The 19,560-nt window shown below is 51.5% G+C and overlaps 1 protein-coding gene across 3 annotated transcripts in view; it reads left to right on the forward strand.

Moving 5' to 3' along the window:
- SPEF2 (sperm flagellar 2) overlaps positions 1-19,560 on the forward strand; it is a 187,632-nt gene that overhangs the window by 143,844 nt on the left and 24,228 nt on the right. For all 3 annotated transcript variants that reach the window (XM_075328486.1, XM_075328489.1, XM_075328494.1), the window contains exons 25-31: positions 5,471-5,631; positions 7,285-7,468; positions 7,996-8,146; positions 8,262-8,393; positions 10,572-10,710; positions 15,015-15,244; positions 15,371-15,477. In XM_075328486.1, coding sequence (XP_075184601.1) covers positions 5,471-5,631; positions 7,285-7,468; positions 7,996-8,146; positions 8,262-8,393; positions 10,572-10,710; positions 15,015-15,244; positions 15,371-15,477 — 1,104 coding nt within the window. The remainder of the gene's footprint in view (positions 1-5,470; positions 5,632-7,284; positions 7,469-7,995; positions 8,147-8,261; positions 8,394-10,571; positions 10,711-15,014; positions 15,245-15,370; positions 15,478-19,560) is intronic.

Here is a 19,560-nt window from a genome sequence, read left to right on the forward strand (position 1 = left end):
GTCACCATCTACAGTGAAGAGGCGACTCCGGGATGCCGGCCTTCAGGGCAGAGAGGCAAAGAAAAAGCCATATCTGAGACTGGCTGATAAAAGGAAAAGAGTAATATGGGCAAAAGAACACAGACATTGGACAGAGGAAGATTGGAAAAAAGTGTTATGGACAGACGAATCGAAGTTTGAGGTGTTTGGATCACACACAAGAACATTTGTGAGACGCAGAACTAGTGAAAAGATGTTGGAAGACTGCCTCACGCCATCTGTCAAGCATGGTGGAGGTAATGTGATGGTCTGGGGTTGCTTTGGTGCTGGTAAACTGGGAGATTTGTACAATGTAAAAGGGATTTTGAATAAGGAAGGCTATCACTCCATTTTGCAACGCCCACGCCATACCCTGTGGACAGCGCTTGATTGGAGCCAATTTCATCCTACAACAGCACAATGACCCAAAGCCACCTCCAAATTATGCATCAGCTATTTAGGGAAGAAGCCGGCAGCTGGTGTCTATCTGTAATGGAGTGGCCAGCCCAGTCACCAGACCTCAACCCTATTGAGCTGTTGTGGGAGCAGCTTGACCGTATGGTGCAAAAAGTGCCTGTGACGACACAGACTTTTTCAATGTGTGTCCTGGGTTAAATTTCTTATATTAGCCAGACATATTGTTCTTCTGTGTGTTAAAGGCCACGTCTCACTAAGCGACATCGCTAGTGACATCGCTGCTGAGTCACGTTTTTTGTGACGCAACAGCGATCTTGCTAGTGATGTCGCTGTGTGTGACATCCAGCAACGACCTGGCCCCTGCTGTGAGGTCGCCGGTCGTTGCTGAATGTCCTGGACCATTTTTTGGTTGTTGCTCTCCTGCTGTGAAGCACACATCGCTTTGTTTGACAGCGAGAGAGCAACGATCTGAATGTGCTGGGAGCAGGGAGCCGGCTTCTGTGCACGCTGGTAACCAAGGTACACATCGGTTAACCAAGCAAAGCACTTTGCTTGATTACCCGATATTTACCTTGGTTATCAGCATCCGCAGCTTCTAGAAGCCGGTTCCCTGCACACGTAGCCAAGGTACACATCGGGTAACGATAAGCAAAGCGCTTTGCTTAGTAACCCGATGTGTACTATGGTTGCCAAGCACAGCGTCATTACACGGGTCGCTGGTGAATAATGGCTTATCTCTGATCGCTGTGATCTGCCTGTTTGACAGCTCACCAGCGACCATGTAGCGACGCTCCAGCGATCACTGCTAGGTCAGATCGCTGGTGGGATCGCTGGAGCGTCGCTAAGTGTGACGGTACCTTAACTCATGCTTGCTAATCTAATGTAAATTACCTAAATGGCCATTCTCAGTTTGTGGACTGCAGACTACATGTAAATATCCTCAGTCTTTCTGTCCACATCATTTAAATGAACATTATCCATGCAGCTTGAAATTCATCCAATAAGAGAAGCAACCTTGTACAACCAATCCGATAAGGGCACAGTATATCCTAAGGGAAGGCTATGGCTATGAAAGGGGACTTCTTGCAGTCACCAGGGGTTGATGGATATTGCATGATCCAGTCTAAGCTCTTAGGAGCTGGCTATGGGATCAGAACCAGGATGCCTTGTGGACTCAGTCTAGGGACTTTGGCTCCGACTAGAGGATCACTTGGCTACATGGCTTCAATCTAGGGACTCCGATTCCAATTGGAGACCATAACCACAGTCTAGGGATTTCGACTCCGGCTGCCAGGATTATATCATATCGTCATACCAGAGACTACTTAAGGAAGAAACCCAGATTGGGACAATTTGGTCACCTGGCTACAGACTTTGCTGTGCTCGGTAAGTTTCCTACACTTGCCACTATTCTTTTCTTGGAGTAGCTGGCCCTGGAAACCTCGATGCACGAACAATCTAATCCCTGGTGAGCCAGCGGAAGGGTGAGACTCTGTTGCCTGTTACATGTGTGTTTTGCTGGTTATGTGTTATGTGCCGTTAATTGTTTGGGGATCCAATAAAGTCTAATTATTGTTATTCCCTCACCCTGTGTTGTCTGAGTAGTGTTCCGCCCACGGTTAAGGAGGTTGTGCGTTCAGTTGGGATGAGCCCTAAGCCACGCTGTCTTTCTAAAGGCGGCCGGGCCAGCGGACGAGAACACCCACTGACCCACGTGTCTCCACAATTGGTGGCAGCGGTGGGATACTACTCAGCCTGGTTTAAACAGGGGAGCTGCAGCGGACTGGTGTTCTCGGACACCGTCCAGGGCTCTACAACCAGGGAGGCACATAAGCATACCCAGCAGGCCATAGGGGAGGCATTCAGGTTTCGGACGCTGCCATGTCCAACCCCACCAGCTCAGCCATGGGACAAGGACCAGAGAGGAGATACGACCGCAGCAGTAAATGGATGCTACAGGATCTGTGCCAGATGCGAAAGATTGAATACAGGAACACTGACACTCGGTCAGACTTGATCCGGAAATTAATCCGTTGGGATGCCCAGAATGATGCAGAGGACGATGAGGATCCCGCTGATATTGACCCAGAGGATTTAAACTATGTGCCACATCATGGATCTAGTGACAATCAGGAATCAACTTGGTCCAAAATGGCCCAAGCCACAGCGTTGTTGGCTGCATTGGGGCCTAAATCCTCAAGAGAAGAGAGGGCTTATGTTCTGGAATTTGTTTATGGGGTTCCAGTTGCCGTACTGCTAACACCAGCCACTTGAGAAGGATAGTCCCGCTACCCAGCAGAAGCTGCGCCAAAACAAAGGTCTACAAACAGGGCCTGTGACTTGCCCAATCTACGACGCTGTTATACATGTGGGCGCCTTGGACATATGGATAAAAATTGTCTCCAAAACCGAGGCCCCATGCTTGGAGGCCATCTGCCAGCTCAGCCGGTCAAGAGCCAGGGACTACGAGACACTGGTTCCTCCATTACCCTGGTAAGCCCAATTATTGTTTCCCCAGAAGACCATTTACCAGATTCCCAATTATCCATCTCCCTGCCTGAGGGCCAGCGCTCGGACATCCCTCTAGCATGTGTGCAGTTGGACCTAAGGACCGACCAGGGAGAGGTTGATGTGAGACTTGTGGACAGCGTCCCCACACCAGTTATTTTGGGAAATTACCAGGGAGAGGTTGATGTGAGACTTGTGGACAGGCTCCTCACACCTGGTATTTTGGGGATTAACCAGGAAGCGATCGATGTGAGACTTGTGGACAGCCTCCCCACACCTGGTATTTTGGGGACCAACCAGGAAGCGATCGATGTGGGACTTGTGAACAGCCTCCCCACACCTGTCATTGTGGAGACTGACCAGAGCAAGGCTGATGTGGAGCTTATGATCAGCATCCCCACACCTGTTATTTTGGGGTCTGACCAGGAAGAGGTCCATATGGAGCTTATTGACAGCCTCCCCACTTCTGTTATTTCGGGGACTAACCAGGAGGAAATTGAAGTCGGGTTCATGGATGGCCCCACCAAGCCTGATGTTTCGAATACCACCCAGAGGGAAGTGGAAGTGGGGCTTGTGGATTACCTGCTCACACCAGTTATTTTGGAGCATGACCTAGGACAAGGACTATCCAGCCAGTTTGTAGCAGCCATCACCCACCTCCAAGCCAAGCAGGACCCTGATGTGGATCTTTCTAACATCTTTTCCAAGGATAATTCACATTTCCAGTCTTCATCATCCACTTCTGTGCCAACAACCATGAGTAAGCCTAACCAGACTGTGGCTATTGACTGGGGGAAGATTGATAGTAAGAAATTTATGCAAGCCCACCTCATGGACCTCACCTTAGTGCTTGTCCGCAATATGGCTGCTCAACCTGGGAGAGGTAATCAGGGGGAGGTGTATAGATGTGAGCCTCTGTTGCTGACCTCACCATTAAAAAGGACAATGCCGTCAAGAGGAGAAGGGCGATCAGAGGCCTACCACGTCTGGCCGTCCCATCAACAACAAACCTCGTCAAGATTCAGTCGTTTTCGCATCTGGCTAATTAAGAAGGGGGAGGAATGTGATGACACAGACTTTTTCAATGTGTGTTGTGGGTTAAATTTCTTACATTAGCCAGACGTATTGTTCTTCTGTGTGGTAACTCATGCTTGCTAAACTATTGTTTCTGCCAGACCCTTCTGAGCATTCATTGTAATGTAGTTGTGTAATGCTAATCTAATGTAAATTACCTCAGTGACCATTGTCTAGTCTGTGCATTCCAGACTACATGTAAATATCCTCAGTCTTTCTGTCCACATCATTTAAATGAACATTATCCATGCAGCTTGAAATTCATCCAATAAGAGAAGCAACCTTGTACAACCAATCCGATAAGGGCACAGTATATCCTAAAGGAAGGCTCGGGCTATAAAAAGGGACTTCTTGGAGTCACCAGAGTTGATAGATGTTGCATGATCCAGTCTAAGCTCTTAGGAGCTGGCTATGGGATCACAACTAGGATGCCTTGTGGACTCGGTCTAGGGACTTTGGCTCCGACTAGAGGATCAGTTGGCTACATGGCTTCAATCTAGGGGCTCCGATTCCGATTGGAGACCATAACCGCAGTCTAGGGATTTCGACTCCGGCTGCCAGGATTATATCATATCGTCATACCAGAGATTACTTAAGGAAGAAACCCAGGTTGGGACAATTTGGTCACCTGGCTACAGACTTTGCTGTGCTCGGTAAGTTTCCTACACTTGCCACTATTCTTTTCTCGGAGTAGCTGGCCCTGGAAACCTCGATGCACGAACAATCTAATCCCTGGTGAGCCAGCGGAAGGGTGAGACTCTGTTGTCTGTTACATTTGTGTGTTTTGCTGGTTATGTGTTATGTGCCGTTAATATTTTGGGGATCCAATAAAGTCTTAATATTGTGATTCCCTCGCCCTGTGTTGTCTGAGTAGTGTTACGCCCACGGTTAAGGAGGCCGGCGTTCAGTTGGGATGAGCCCTGAGCCATGCTGTCTTTCTAAAGGCGGCCGGGCCAGCGGACGAGAGCACCCACTGAGCCCCGTGTCTCCACAGTGCCCATCAAGACAATCCAACTTGTGGGAGGGGGGAAGCATGGGGCGAAATATCTCTAGATTACTTCCGCAAATTAACCCCTAGAATGCCAAAGGTCTGCAAAGCTGGAATTGCTGCAAAGGAGCATTCTGTGCTGAAAGCAAAGTGTGAAGAGACAATTATTATTTCAAGTAAAATCATTATTTCTAACCTCGTCACTGTCTGGACGATATTCTCTATTCATTATGCAACTCATCTGATAAATAAAAGTAGGATTTTTCGTGGAAAAGACAAAGTTGTCCGGATGACCCCAAACTTTTGAACTGTAGTGTATATGTATATATATCCCTCCTTGTATGTAGCAGCTGAGGAGGAGGATCGAGGGGCTCAGCCTCTGTGATTGCTGACGTGTGCATGCCATGTGCAGTCATTGCAGGGTTAAGCAGATCCTCTAGTAATGGATCCCCTATGTCTCTGCAGGTGGAGGTGGATCGTTTCCAGGACACGATGCGATTTCTTCACGATTACTATGAAGGGATGGAGAATAAAATCCCAGCGGAGAAGGTGCAGGAGTTCGTTCGTCTCCCGCTCCTTGACATCTCTAATCCCGGCTCCGAAGACGACTCCGACAACCCGAGAAGGTAATAGGTCACAGTGTGACAGCAAAATGATCCCTCGGGGAGGGTTAAAGCATGTGGGTGCCCCCGGGAATGGAAGGAGCCATCAAAGAGTGCAATGTACGGTGTCTGAGCCGATCTCTGTCCTGGAAGGAGCCGTCTGTGAAGTGTAACGAGGGGACGGGATTCTCAGAAGCCGACGTTTCCATGTGTCACTCCAGCCAGCGCCCTCTCTATGTATTTCCATCCATTCCAGACTGATACATTGTAACAGAACTGTGTATATATGATGTGACAGGAGGATCAGTGTCTCTGAATCGAAGCGAGCGTTCCCACTCACTGACAGCCAGCAGAGATCTTTAAAGATGGCGATAAACTGAAAAATAAAATCTCTTAAAAAGTTGTGGAACCTTTTTGTCCTCCTTGCTGACGGCTTGTTTTATATACAGTGTGCCCAGCCATATCCTGTCCACCGCCATTAACTTGAGAACGGCGGCAGCTATAGGCATAGAAGTGGTGTCTAGGTATAGTAAAGTAGCCATGCGCTACGCAATGAAACCACCTATAGCGCCACCTGGTGGAAAACAACGGAGTTAGCATTTTTATCTTGAAAACGGAACAAGATAAAGAAAAAAAGTGAATTGCAAAGTTGTAGGGAATCATCAATTCAATATGAATTGGCACCTTGCATACAGAAATGCTATGAAATGAAACCCATGACCCCCCAAAACATTGAATACTGGTCACACATATGGCGCTCATGTAACTTTGATGCTCGTAGTGGCCCCCGTCAGCTGCAATGCACATCTGGCCTCTGCACAGCATACTGTATCTTGCTGCACGTTGTGCATTATGGTAGGTGACACGTTTGCACAAGCATCTGTGATACGCCGTCGTAGGTCCTGCAATGTTGGTGGAGGGGTCGCATACACCTGCTGTGTGATGTGACCTCACAGAAAGAAGTCCATTGGGGTCAGGTCAGGTGAGCGCGGAGGCCACTCCATGCAGCCACCATACCCAATGACTTGTAGGAAGGTCTCCATGAGGTATCGCTTCACGTCCGCAGCCTTGTGAGTTTTACATGTTCTAATCATAGCACTTCTGTATGCAAGGTGTCGATTCGTATTGAATTGATGATGCCCTACAACTTTGTAATTCAGTTTTTTTCTCTATCTCGTTCCGTTTCCAAGATAAAAATGCTAACTCGGTTGTTTTCCACCAGATGGCGCTATAGGTGGTTTCATTGTGTAGTGCATGGCTACTTTACTATACCTAGACACCACTTCTATGCCTATAGCTGCCGCAATTCTCAAGATAATGGCGGTGGACAGGATATGGGTGACCACACTGTATAGTATACAGTGTGGTCACCCATATCCTGTCCAGTGTATACAGTCTTACAGTATACAGAGAGCATGATGATCTCCTATGAAGGGTACAGCGATGGCGGCTTTCAGTAGTCCCCTGACTGCCGCGCATTGTGTCGCAGGGAACGGCGATAGGCAGCGGAAAAGTTGCATAACGGGATGGCTCAACTGAAATGCCGCTGCCATTAATTGACAGAGGCATTTGTCTGATCGCTGCCGTTACTGCTGTGCTGGCTGTGTAACACAGTCGGCGCCCGCCATGTTTGGAGCCGATGTGATCCTTCTTACTCTTTTTTTTCCCCGATTGAAGGATTCCGCTGGTTCCCAGGAGACCTCCGACTCCAGAGGTGAATGTGGGGAAGCAGAGAGGGAAAACGGCCGCCGCGAAAGGGAAGGAGGATCCCAGCGTGGAGGTGCCGGGGCAGCCGTCCGAAGCCGACCAGAGGCTCATCCACGACACCTGGCAGTCCGCGCTGTCAGCCATCACTAATATGGTACGCCGCAGGTTTAATGGCCGAACACGCAGTGACGGGGTCACCCATTTCTTGTTTGTTCTTTGGACAGATCTATGAGGGTCTGACTCACTTCGCCCCAGTGATTCGGACCCCCATTAATCAGTTTTAAAGAGTATACCCCTTTAAGAGCGCATGTTATCGGGAATATGATCAATAACCTCATGGGTATTGGGAGCAGACCCCAAAGATGGGATCGGGGGTTGGGGAACTACAACTCATATCATGGCAATGCTGAGAGCGGTAGTTTCACAACAGCCAAACATTGCTGACCCCGGCCGTAGAGATGTGTGAGTGCCCCCTTAACCCCGGCCGCGTATATATCATGGCTGAACCCCTATAGTCAGAGATCACCATATATGATTGTATCCTGATCCCACCTTTACCTGCACCCCCAATATAAGAGCAGATTTATTATGGGGGAGGGGTAGTTTGCAGTTTAGGTGAGGTACAGCCCCCCGTCCGGGCCGTGTCCGCACCTGCTCACTTTTGTATGACCCCCCACCCAGGTAACCGCTGAAAAGCAATGGCTGGAGGCGGAAGAGGAGAAGGACCGGCAAATAATGGAGCAGAAGGACAGAGACAAAGTGAGAGCCCCTCAGACGGCGTCTCGGGACAGTCAGAAAGGGGCAAAGAAGAAATCGCCCAACAGGAAAAAGGGTGAGTGCCCACTACTGGTTATGGGGTATTACTGCCGGTGCTATGTGGGGGGTACCGAGACAGGGTGGAGGAGGGATGTATTCTCCAGAACAGACTTATGTCTTTTTTATCTCAGGGGGAAAGTCGCCCGGTCCTGCTGCCCCCACACCTCCACCCACGGCCCCCGAGGACAACGCCGAGCTGCAGAAGAAACAGGAATGTAAAGTGAGGATGACGCAGGAATATCTCACTGCTCTCCAATGTGAAGGTCAGTGCTAATAAGAAGCGGAGGCAGAGAGTAATCATAGACCGGGGGCACCGGCGCCCAGGGGTGCCACCCTGATAGTAATCATAGACTGGGGGCACCGGCGCCCGGGGGTGCCACCCTGATAGTAATCATAGACCGGGGGCACCGGCGCCCAGGGGTGCCACCCTGATAGTAATCATAGACCGGGGGCACCGGCGCCCACGGGTGCCACCCTGATAGTAATCATAGACTGGGGGCACCGGCGCCCAGGGGTGCCATCCTGAGAGTAATTATAGACCGGGGGCACCGGCACCTGGGGGTGCCACCCTGAGAGTAATCATAGACCAGGGGCACTGGCGTTCGGGGGTAGCACCCTGAGAGTAATCATAGACCGGGGTCACCTGCGCTCAGGGGTGACACCCTGAGAGTAATCGAGTAATTATAGACCGGGGGCACTGGCGTTCGGAGGTGACACCCTGAGAGTAATCATAGACCTGCGGCACTGGTGTTTAGGGGTGACACCTTGAGACTAATTATAGACCGGGGGCACTGGCGTTCGGGGGTGACACCCTGAAAGTAATCATAAACCGGCGGCACTGGCATTCGGGGGTGACACCCTGAGAGTAATCATAGACTAGGGGCACCGCCGCCCGGGGGTGCCACCCTGAGAGTAATTATAGGCTGGGAGTACCGATGCCTGGGGGTGCCATTCTGAGAGTAATTATAGGCTGGGAGTACCGATGCCTGGGGGTGCCATTCTGAGAGTAATTATAGGCTGGGAGTACTGATGCCTGGGGGTGCCATCCTAAAGGTAATTATAGACCGGGGACACCTGTGCTCAGGGGGGAAACCCTGAGAGTAATTAAACTCCTAAACTGTCAGTCAAGCTGGGGGGCCTACGCTATCCCTAACCTCAGGGATACTCCTGATGGTGGAGAGGCCTGAGTCTCCTTCCTGGCCCTGCTACTGACCTGTCCTGATCTAATTCCCCCTCCTTCTTCCCCCAGGGGGAACAGGACAGGAGTGTGATGAAACCCACAGATTAAGACAGACAGGGGTAAGCCAAAACTCTGTCACACAGCACACACACTTAGGATAAGATTCAGGAGGAAAACAAGAGCAGAAAGGAAGCTACAAAACAACCGGGGTAAACTCCACAACCGCACCAAGCAAAAAGCACAACTTTCACCAGAGAGTCTGGGAGACCACACCTCACAGACCAACATAGAATAAGCTATAGCTGCCATGGGTGGAAGGATTCAACCAGCATAAATAGGAGGGGAGCAGACGTGATAGGCCTCCCCACAACAAAGAAGCAAGCAAACCAGCTGAGATTAACTCTTACAAGCCTGCCTATGAATTAGCACACAGCACCTGAGTCTGCCTGTGTTGATCCCAGACACCAGAGAAACCATCCAGTGGAGTGTCAGAATCTGCAATGTGAACAGCGCCCAATACTGCAATGGCAGTCGGTGAAGTTTGTGCAAAACTCCATGTGATTTGGGGGTGCACTCTGGGGGTGCACTATCTTTTTAATTGTCTGCTACCATATTAGGAGTCAAATATATGCATGCAAAAGAACCACGCTGACAAGGTGTCTTTGTCAAAAGCTGAACTAGACTATTTTATTTATTTTTATATATATATATATATATATATATATATATATATATATATATATATACTGTATAATTATCCAATGAATAGTACTGTATCAAAGTACTGTAGTGCGCGGACGGTCTTTGCCCTTTTCTCGCGCCTGCGCACTACAGTAGTTTGCTCTGCCCTCAGCCGTGCAGATCAAAGTGCGCCTGCACTGGAGCGCAATGGCGCCCTCTGTGTGAATGATGCAGGACACGTCATGCACGCAGGGCTGGGAAGGAGGACGGTGAAGGACAGCAGAGAGGCGCTGGTGCGAGAGCAGCGACACCCATCGGACCCCCCTAGGTGAGTATAATAAAAGTGTTTTTGCGTTATACACAGCGGCCTGGGCTCTTATATACAGTATTCTGGAATGCCGTATATAAGGGATCACAGATGGTGGCCGCAGCTCATAAGGGAAAAAGTGACATTTACCGCCCCTATTTTTTTTTCCCTTTTATTCTGTTGTTGTAACCTGAGTTCCTAAACACAGTGAGCCCTCGGAGGATCCTTATACCAGGGCATCACCTGCTTTTTCACATTACCTTTCTTATCCAGAGGCGTCTGTGACCTCCAGACTGGAGCTGATAAAAGTGAAAGCCCTGGAAACGTGCCAGGAGATTGTGACCCGAGCGGAGCAGGCCTACAAGGACATGGACATGTGGCTGGGGGCGCAGTATCTAGCGGAGATGTCCAGGTACCACACATGCGCAGAGCCGGCACTGGTGCCATCCGTTCTGCAGACAACAAGTGCTGGATTCAGTAGTGATGATTGGCACAGAGCACATGGAGGAGAGCAAGGAGCGAAACATGGACCCCGACACGCCCCCCAATACTCATATATACAGCGCATCCAGTGATTGCATATGTACACCCTCCGAACACCCTCCATACATCCTCAATCTGTACACCCTCCGTGTACCCTCTGCACAATCTCCATGCACCCTCAATCTGTACACCCTCCGTGTACCCTCTGCACACCCTCCATACAGCCTCAATCTGTACACCCTCCGTGTACCCTCTGCACACTCTCCATACACCCTCAATCTGTACACCCTCCGTGTACCCTCTGCACACCCTCCATACACCCTCAATCTGTACACCCTCCGTGTATCCTCTGCACACTCTCCATACAGCCTCAATCTGTACACCCTCCGTGTACCCTCTGCACACTCTCCATACATACTCAATCTGTACACCCTCCGTGTACCCTCTGCACACTCTCCATACAGCCTCAATCTGTACACCCTCCGTGTACCCTCTGCACACTCTCCATGCACCCTCAATCTGTACACCCTCCGTGTATCCTCTGCACACTCTCCATACACCCTCAATCTGTACACCCTCCGTGTACCCTCTTCACAATCTCCATGCACCCTCAATCTGTACACCCTCCGTGTACCCTCTGCACACCCTCCATACACCCTCAATCTGTACACCCTCCGTGTACCCTCTGCACACTCTCCATACACCCTCAATCTGTACACCCTCCGTGTATCCTCTGCACACTCTCCGTACACCCTCAATCTGTACACCCTCCGTGTACCCTCTGCACACCCTCCATACAGCCTCAATCTGTACATGTGGCTGGGGGCACAGTATCTAGCGGAGATGTCCAGGTACCACACATGCGCAGAGCCGGCACTGGTGCCATCCGTTCTGCAGACAACAAGTGCTGGATTCAGTAGTGATGATTGGCACAGAGCACATGGAGGAGAGCAAGGAGCGAAACATGGACCCCGACACGTCCCCCAATACTGATATATACAGCGCATCCAGTGATTGCATATGTACACCCTCCGAACACCCTCCATACATCCTCAATCTGTACACCCTCCGTGTACCCTCTGCACAATCTCCATGCACCCTCAATCTGTACACCCTCCGTGTACCCTCTGCACACCCTCCATACAGCCTCAATCTGTACACCCTCCGTGTACCCTCTGCACACTCTCCATACACCCTCAATCTGTACACCCTCCGTGTACCCTCTGCACACCCTCCATACACCCTCAATCTGTACACCCTCCGTGTATCCTCTGCACACTCTCCATACACCCTCAATCTGTACACCCTCCGTGTACCCTCTGCACACTCTCCATACACCCTCAATCTGTACACCCTCCGTGTATCCTCTGCACACTCTCCATACAGCCTCAATCTGTACACCCTCCGTGTACCCTCTGCACACTCTCCATACATACTCAATCTGTACACCCTCCGTGTACCCTCTGCACACTCTCCATACAGCCTCAATCTGTACACCCTCCGTGTACCCTCTGCACACTCTCCATGCACCCTCAATCTGTACACCCTCCGTGTATCCTCTGCACACTCTCCATACAGCCTCAATCTGTACACCCTCCGTGTATCCTCTGCACACTCTCCATACATCCTCAATCTGTACACCCTCCGTGTACCCTCTTCACAATCTCCATGCACCCTCAATCTGTACACCCTCCGTGTACCCTCTGCACACCCTCCATACACCCTCAATCTGTACACCCTCCGTGTACCCTCTGCACACTCTCCATACACCCTCAATCTGTACACCCTCCGTGTATCCTCTGCACACTCTCCGTACACCCTCAATCTGTACACCCTCCGTGTACCCTCTGCACACCCTCCATACAGCCTCAATCTGTACACCCTCCGTGTACCCTCTTCACACTCTCCATACACCCTCAATCTGTACACCCTCCGTGTACCCTCTGCACACCCTCCATACACCCTCAATCTGTACACCCTCCGTGTACCCTCTGCACACTCTCCATACACCCTCAATCTGTACACCCTCCGTGTACCCTCTGCACACCCTCCATACAGCCTCAATCTGTACACCCTCCGTGTACCCTCTGCACACTCTCCATACATCCTCAATCTGTACACCCTCCGTGTACCCTCTGCACACTCTCCATACACCCTCAATCTGTACACCCTCCGTGTATCCTCTGCACACTCTCCGTACACCCTCAATCTGTACACCCTCCGTGTACCCTCTGCACACCCTCCATACAGCCTCAATCTGTACACCCTCCGTGTACCCTCTGCACACCCTCCATACACCCTCAATCTGTACACCCTCCGTGTACCCTCTGCACACCCTCCATACACCCTCCGTGTACCCTCTGCACACTCTCCATACACCCTCAATCTGTACACCCTCCGTGTACCCTCTGCACACCCTCCATACAGCCTCAATCTGTACACCCTCCGTGTACCCTCTTCACACTCTCCATGCACCCTCAATCTGTACACCCTCCGTGTACCCTCTGCACACTCTCCATACATCCTCAATCTGTACACCCTTCGTGTACCCTCTGCACACCCTCCATACATCCTCAATCTGTACACCCTCCGTGTACCCTCTTCACACTCTCCATACACCCTCAATCTGTACACCCTCCGTGTACCCTCTGCACACTCTCCATACACCCTCAATCTGTACACCCTCCGTGTACCCTCTGCACACTCTCCATACACCCTCAATCTGTACACCCTCCATGTACCCTCTTCACACCCTCCATACATCCTCAATCTGTACACCCTCCGTGTACCCTCTGCACACTCTCCATGCACCCTCAATCTGTACACCCTCCATGTACCCTCTGCACACCCTCCATACAGCCTCAATCTGTACACCCTCCGTGTACCCTCTGCACACCCTCCATACACCCTCAATCTGTACACCCTCCGTGTACCCTCTGTATACCCTCCATACAGCCTCAATCTGTACACCCTCCGTGTACCCTCTGCACACTCTCCATACACCCTCAATCTGTACACCCTCCGTGTACCCTCTGCACACCCTCCATACAGCCTCAATCTGTACACCCTCCGTGTACCCTCTTCACACTCTCCATGCACCCTCAATCTGTACACCCTCCGTGTACCCTCTGCACACTCTCCATACATCCTCAATCTGTACACCCTTCGTGTACCCTCTGCACACCCTCCATACATCCTCAATCTGTACACCCTCCGTGTACCCTCTGCACACTCTCCATACATCCTCAATCTGTACACCCTCCGTGTACCCTCTGCACACTCTCCATACACCCTCAATCTGTACACCCTCCGTGTACCCTCTGCACACCCTCCATACACCCTCAATCTGTACACCCTCCGTGTACCCTCTGCACACCCTCCATACATCCTCAATCTGTACACCCTCCGTGTACCCTCTGCACACTCTCCGTACACCCTCAATCTGTACACCCTCCGTGTACCCTCTGCACACCCTCCATACACCCTCAATCTGTACACCCTCCGTGTATCCTCTGCACACCCTCCATACAGCCTCAATCTGTACACCCTCCATGTACCCTCTGCACACTCTCCATACACCCTCAATCTGTACACCCTCCGTGTACCCTCTGTATACCCTCTGTGTACTCTCTGTACCCCCTGTATACTCTCTGTACACCCTCCATACACTTTCTGTCTGTACACCCTCCGTACACCCTCTGTCTCTACACCCTCCATACACCCTCTGTACATCCTCAGTCTGTTCACCCTCCGTGTACTCTCCGTACCCCCTGTATATTCTCCGTACACCCTCTGTCTGTACACCCTCCCTATACCCTCTATACTGCCTCCATGTACCCTCTGTATACCCTCCGTACCCCTCCTGTATACCCTCCATACCCCTCCTGTATACCCTCCATACCCCCCTGTATACCCTCCGTACCCCTCCTGTATACCCTCCGTACCCCCCTGTATACCCTCCGTACCCCTCCTGTATACCCTCCATACCCCCCTGTATACCTTCCGTACCCCTCCTGTATACCCTCCGTACCCCCCTGTATACCCTCCGTACCCCTCCTGCATACCTTCCGTACCCCCTGCTGCATACCCTCCGTACCCCTCCTGCATACCTTCCGTACCCCCTGTATACCCTCCGTACCCCTCCTGCATACCTTCCGTACCCCTCCTGAATACCTTCTGTACCCCCCCTGTATACCCTCCATAAACCCCTGGACTCCTTCTTTGTGTTCGCAGCATTGGGAAGCTGATTCAGATCGCTCATTACTGCGTTGAAACCAGAACGAGGATACAGCACGAGCTGGTCCTGGAGCAAAACGACTTCTACATAAACTCAGATATAAAAGTGATGCCCGATCCTGTGCCGCAGCCTCCACCACCACCCGTAGAGACCTCCACCGGGCCGAGCCTCACCGTCTCTCAACTGCGGCGGCTGCACGGGCAGTTTTTGCAGGTGGCTCCCAGTGGTGAGTTCTGTCTACGCTGTATTTGGTAATAAAGGGGCACAAGTTCTGGGGGCACAAGTCCTGGGGGCACAAGTCCTGGGGGCGCTGCTCCTCACTGACCCTCATTATGTGCTCTCATCCCTATAGGACTTATGTCATGCAAGTTATTTTCGGACATTTTGATGGACATTACATCAGTGACTCTTGGGGACGATGCGCTCCCTGACTTGTGGATGCATCTGTCACTGTCGGAGGTGAGTTTACATTTACAGCGAATTTACAGGGTTCATGGAGAAGGTGGTGCGACATCTAAACACAGGGGGTGTTCAATACAGCGGACAAATAACACTGCCAGACTGTTACCTAAATATCGCTGCCCAATGGAGTCCAAATTCTGTAAACACATGTACATATTGGTCTTAAAGGGAATGTCCACCTTTTATCACTATGTTCATTTTTAGATCCAGACTTGTGCTGATTTTTTTTTCTGCTCTTACATAGACAGTTAATGATAACTTATGTCTACCTGCTGCCACCACTAGGGGGAGCTCACGGCATACTGGTTATTATGATCATAGGACGTCTTATATGTTCTTCAGCTCCCCCTAGTGGTGGCTGCAGATAGTCAGGATTTCTTCGTCGCTCCATTGGGAGACCCAGACGATTGGGTGTATAGCTACTGCCTCCGGAGGCCACACAAAGCATTACACTAAAAAGTGTAAGGCCCCTCCCCTTCTGGCTATACACCCCCAGTGGGATCACTGGCTCACCAGTTTTCTGCTTTGTGCGAAGGAGGTCAGACATCCACGCATAGCTCCACTGTTTAGTCAGCAGTAGCTGCTGACTATATCGGATGGAAGAAAAGAGGGCCCATATAGGGCCCCCAGCATGCTCCCTTCTCACCCCGCTTGTGGTTTGTAAGGTTGAGGTACCTATTGCTGGTACGGCGGCTGGAGCCCACATGCTGTTTTCCTTCCACATCCCCCTGAGGGGCTCTGAGGAAGTGGGATCTTACCGGCCCTAAAGCCCTGAGGCCGGGCTCCATCCACAGACCCATTGAACCTGCTGGATACGGAGCTGGGTACCGTTCAGGGACATGGCCCTGCACCATTCAGGTACTCTGTGTCCCCGTACACACAGGCACAGCACACTCCAGACTTGCTGGGTGTGCTAGTGCGCCGGGGACAGTAAAGGGTTACAGTCACTGCAGCCTAGCTGAGTGACTTTATGTATGGGGAACTACCGCGCCGGACGCTCCGGGAGCGGCGGCGCGGCTGGGACTTGTAGTGCGCCGGGGACTTAGCGCCGACCGCGCTTTTACGGCGGCGGCGCTTATAAATCCAGTCCCCGGCTTTTGCGGCCTAGCTCCGCTTCGTTCCCGCCCCCACCCTGTCAATCAGGGTAGGGGAGAGACGCTGTACAATCAGCAGCGCCGAGGGCTGGAGCCTTATTTACATGCTCCAGCCCTCTCACTGGACACTGTGGGACGCCGGTTTCCCGCTCTGACTTGGGGGCACGCCCACGGCCCGCCCCTACTCACACGAGCTGGAGAAGACGCCGGCAGCCATTCCTGCAGTCCGAGCTGAGAGATCGGACTCTGGGCGACCAGGCACAGGACTAGGGCGACCACACACCCGCTTATAGGCGGGCGGTAAGCGGCACCTGAAGTGCTGACCCCACTAAATACCGCAGTTGTCCATTTGTATTTTTATGCTTACACTGCATAGGTCGCTATCTTTGGCTATATGCCCTCTTAGATAGCGACACATCAGCAGCAGGAAAGCTGGGGTGCTAAGGCACAGGCTTTCTATGCTGCTTGTATTGCACGTACTGAAGTGTTCATGTGTATTTATGCTTGTATGCTATACACAGCACTGTACGGTCGCTAGTCTGGGCTATTTTCGCCTAGAATGACTAGACTACAGCAGCAGAAAAGCAGGGGTGCTGAGGCACAGGTTTTTTCTATGCTGCTTGTATTGCAGGGGTTGCAGTGTTCATTTGTACTTATGCTTGTATGCTATACATTGCACTGTATGGTAGATGTTCTGGGCTATATTCCCCTAGATGGCTAGTCTACAGCGGCAAAAGCAGGGGTGCCAAGGCACAGGCTTTCTATGCTGCTTGTATTACATGTGCTGCAGTGTTCATTGTACTTTATGCTTGTATGCTATACATTGCACTGTACGGTCGCCATTATTGGCTCTATGTCCTAGATGGCTAGTCGGCAGCAGCATATAAGCAACACAGGCTTTCGATGCTGTTTTTACTGCATGTGATACTGTTCCACGGCACTGAACCCCATTGTGTGCAATGCTCCCCTGGAGCACTTGGTCAGCCGGGGTCTCTACTAGACGTGGCCAAAGGAACCACCTGTCAACCCTGTCCAAGGACAGGGATGGAGTTGCAATGGGATAGAGACTTGCAGTCCGGACAGGCCATGGGCAATCTGGATCATTGCTCCCTGGCCACCCTCATTGGTAATAAAATCGGTGCTCCGGGGGGGGGTCCCAGGAGGCTCTCTGTATGATGAGGCAGACGTAGCTCATCAGGACTTTGATCCTGACAACGCTCTCAATCCGGATACACCGGATGGTGACGCCATAAGGAATGATCCTATAGCGTCCATCAATGGAATGTTGGATCTTTCTCCCTCAGCTCCCCCAGCGGAGGAGTCAGCTTCACAGCAGGAGAAGTCCCATTTCAGTAGCTCAAACGTATATTGAGTATTTTTCTGGCCACGCTGACTTCAGAGAAGCAGTCCAGGAACACCACGCTTACCAGATAAGCGTTTTCTCCAAACGTCTTAAGGATACACGTTATCCTTTTCCCCCTGACGTGGTCAAGCGCGGGACCCAGGGTCCAAGGGTGGATTCTCCAATCTCCAGGCTTGCGGCTAGAGCTATAGTTGCAGTGGAGACGGGACTTCACTTAAAGATGCCAGACAGATGGACTCTGGTTGAAATCTGTCTATGAGGCTATCGGCGTGTCGGTTGCTCCGGCATTTACAGCCGTATGGGCACCCTAAGCTTTTCAGCTGTTCTTGCACAGCTGGTCTTGAGCATATGTACATTTGTGCCGCAGGGGCGTCCGTAACCTCGCAATGTCTGCATTGCGACTTACCCTATTAATGCTGTCCTGGAAGGACAGTCGAGGTTTCGGTCCTTCCCAAGCTCGGGCAGGTCCCAATTGTCCTCGTCCAGAAGAGCTGAAAAGCCTCAGAGGGGCTCAGTTTCCGGGGGCTCAATCATGCCCAAGGAAGGCAGCCGGAGGAACCGCTACCAAGGCGGTCTCCTCATGACTCTCAGCTCTCTCATCTCTCCGCATCCGCGGTTGATGGCAGACTCGCTCGCCTTTGGCGACATTTAGCTGCCACAGGTCACAGACCGGTGGGTGAGGGACATTGTGCCCACGTGCACAGGACAGAGTTCTGTTCTCGTCCTCCGACTCGATTCTTCAGAACGTCCCCACCTCCCCACCGAGCCGATGCTCTTCTGCAGGCAGAAGGAGTGGTAATCCCTGTTCCTCTTCAGGAACAAGACACGGTTTTCCTCCAATCTGGTTGTGGTGCCAAAAAAGGATGGCTCTTTCCGTTCCGTTCTGGACCTAAAACTGCTCAACAAGCACGTGGAGGCCAGGCGGTTCCGGATGAAACCCTCCGCTCCGTCATTGCCTCAATGTCTCAAGGATATTTCCTAGCATCAATAGACATCAAAGATGCTTATCTCCACGTGCCGATTGCTACAGAGCACCAATGTTTTCTACGTTTCGTGATGGGAGACGACCATCTTCAGTTCGTAGCTCTGCCATTCGGTCTGGCGACAACCCCACGGGTGTTCACCAAGGTCATGGCGGCAGTGGTAGCAGTCTTGCACTCACAGGGACACTCTGTGATCCCTTACTTGGACGATCTACTTGTCAAGGCACCCTCTCAAGAGGCATGCCAACTCAGCCTGAATGTTGCGCTGGAGACTCTCCAGACGTTCGGGTGGATCATCGACTTCTCAAAGTCAAACCTGTCACCGACCCAATCACTAACGTATCTTGGCATGGAGTTTCATACCCTGTCAGCGCTAGTGAAGCTTCCGCTGGACAAGCAGCGGTCACTACAGACTGGGGTGCAGACTCTCCGTCAAGGTCAGTCGCACTCCTTAAGACGCCTCATGCACTTCCTCGGGAAGATGGTGGCGGCAATGGAGGCGGTTCCGTTTGCGCAGTTTCATCTGCGTCCTCTTATTGGGACATTCTCCGCCAATGGGACGGGAAGTCAACATCCCTGAACAGGAAAGTATCCTTTTCGGAAGGACTCTCTGCAATGGTGGCTTCTTCCCACCTCATTA

Source organism: Anomaloglossus baeobatrachus, chromosome 1 (genome assembly GCF_048569485.1).
Source record: "Anomaloglossus baeobatrachus isolate aAnoBae1 chromosome 1, aAnoBae1.hap1, whole genome shotgun sequence".
Classification (NCBI taxonomy): Eukaryota; Metazoa; Chordata; class Amphibia; order Anura; family Aromobatidae; genus Anomaloglossus; species Anomaloglossus baeobatrachus.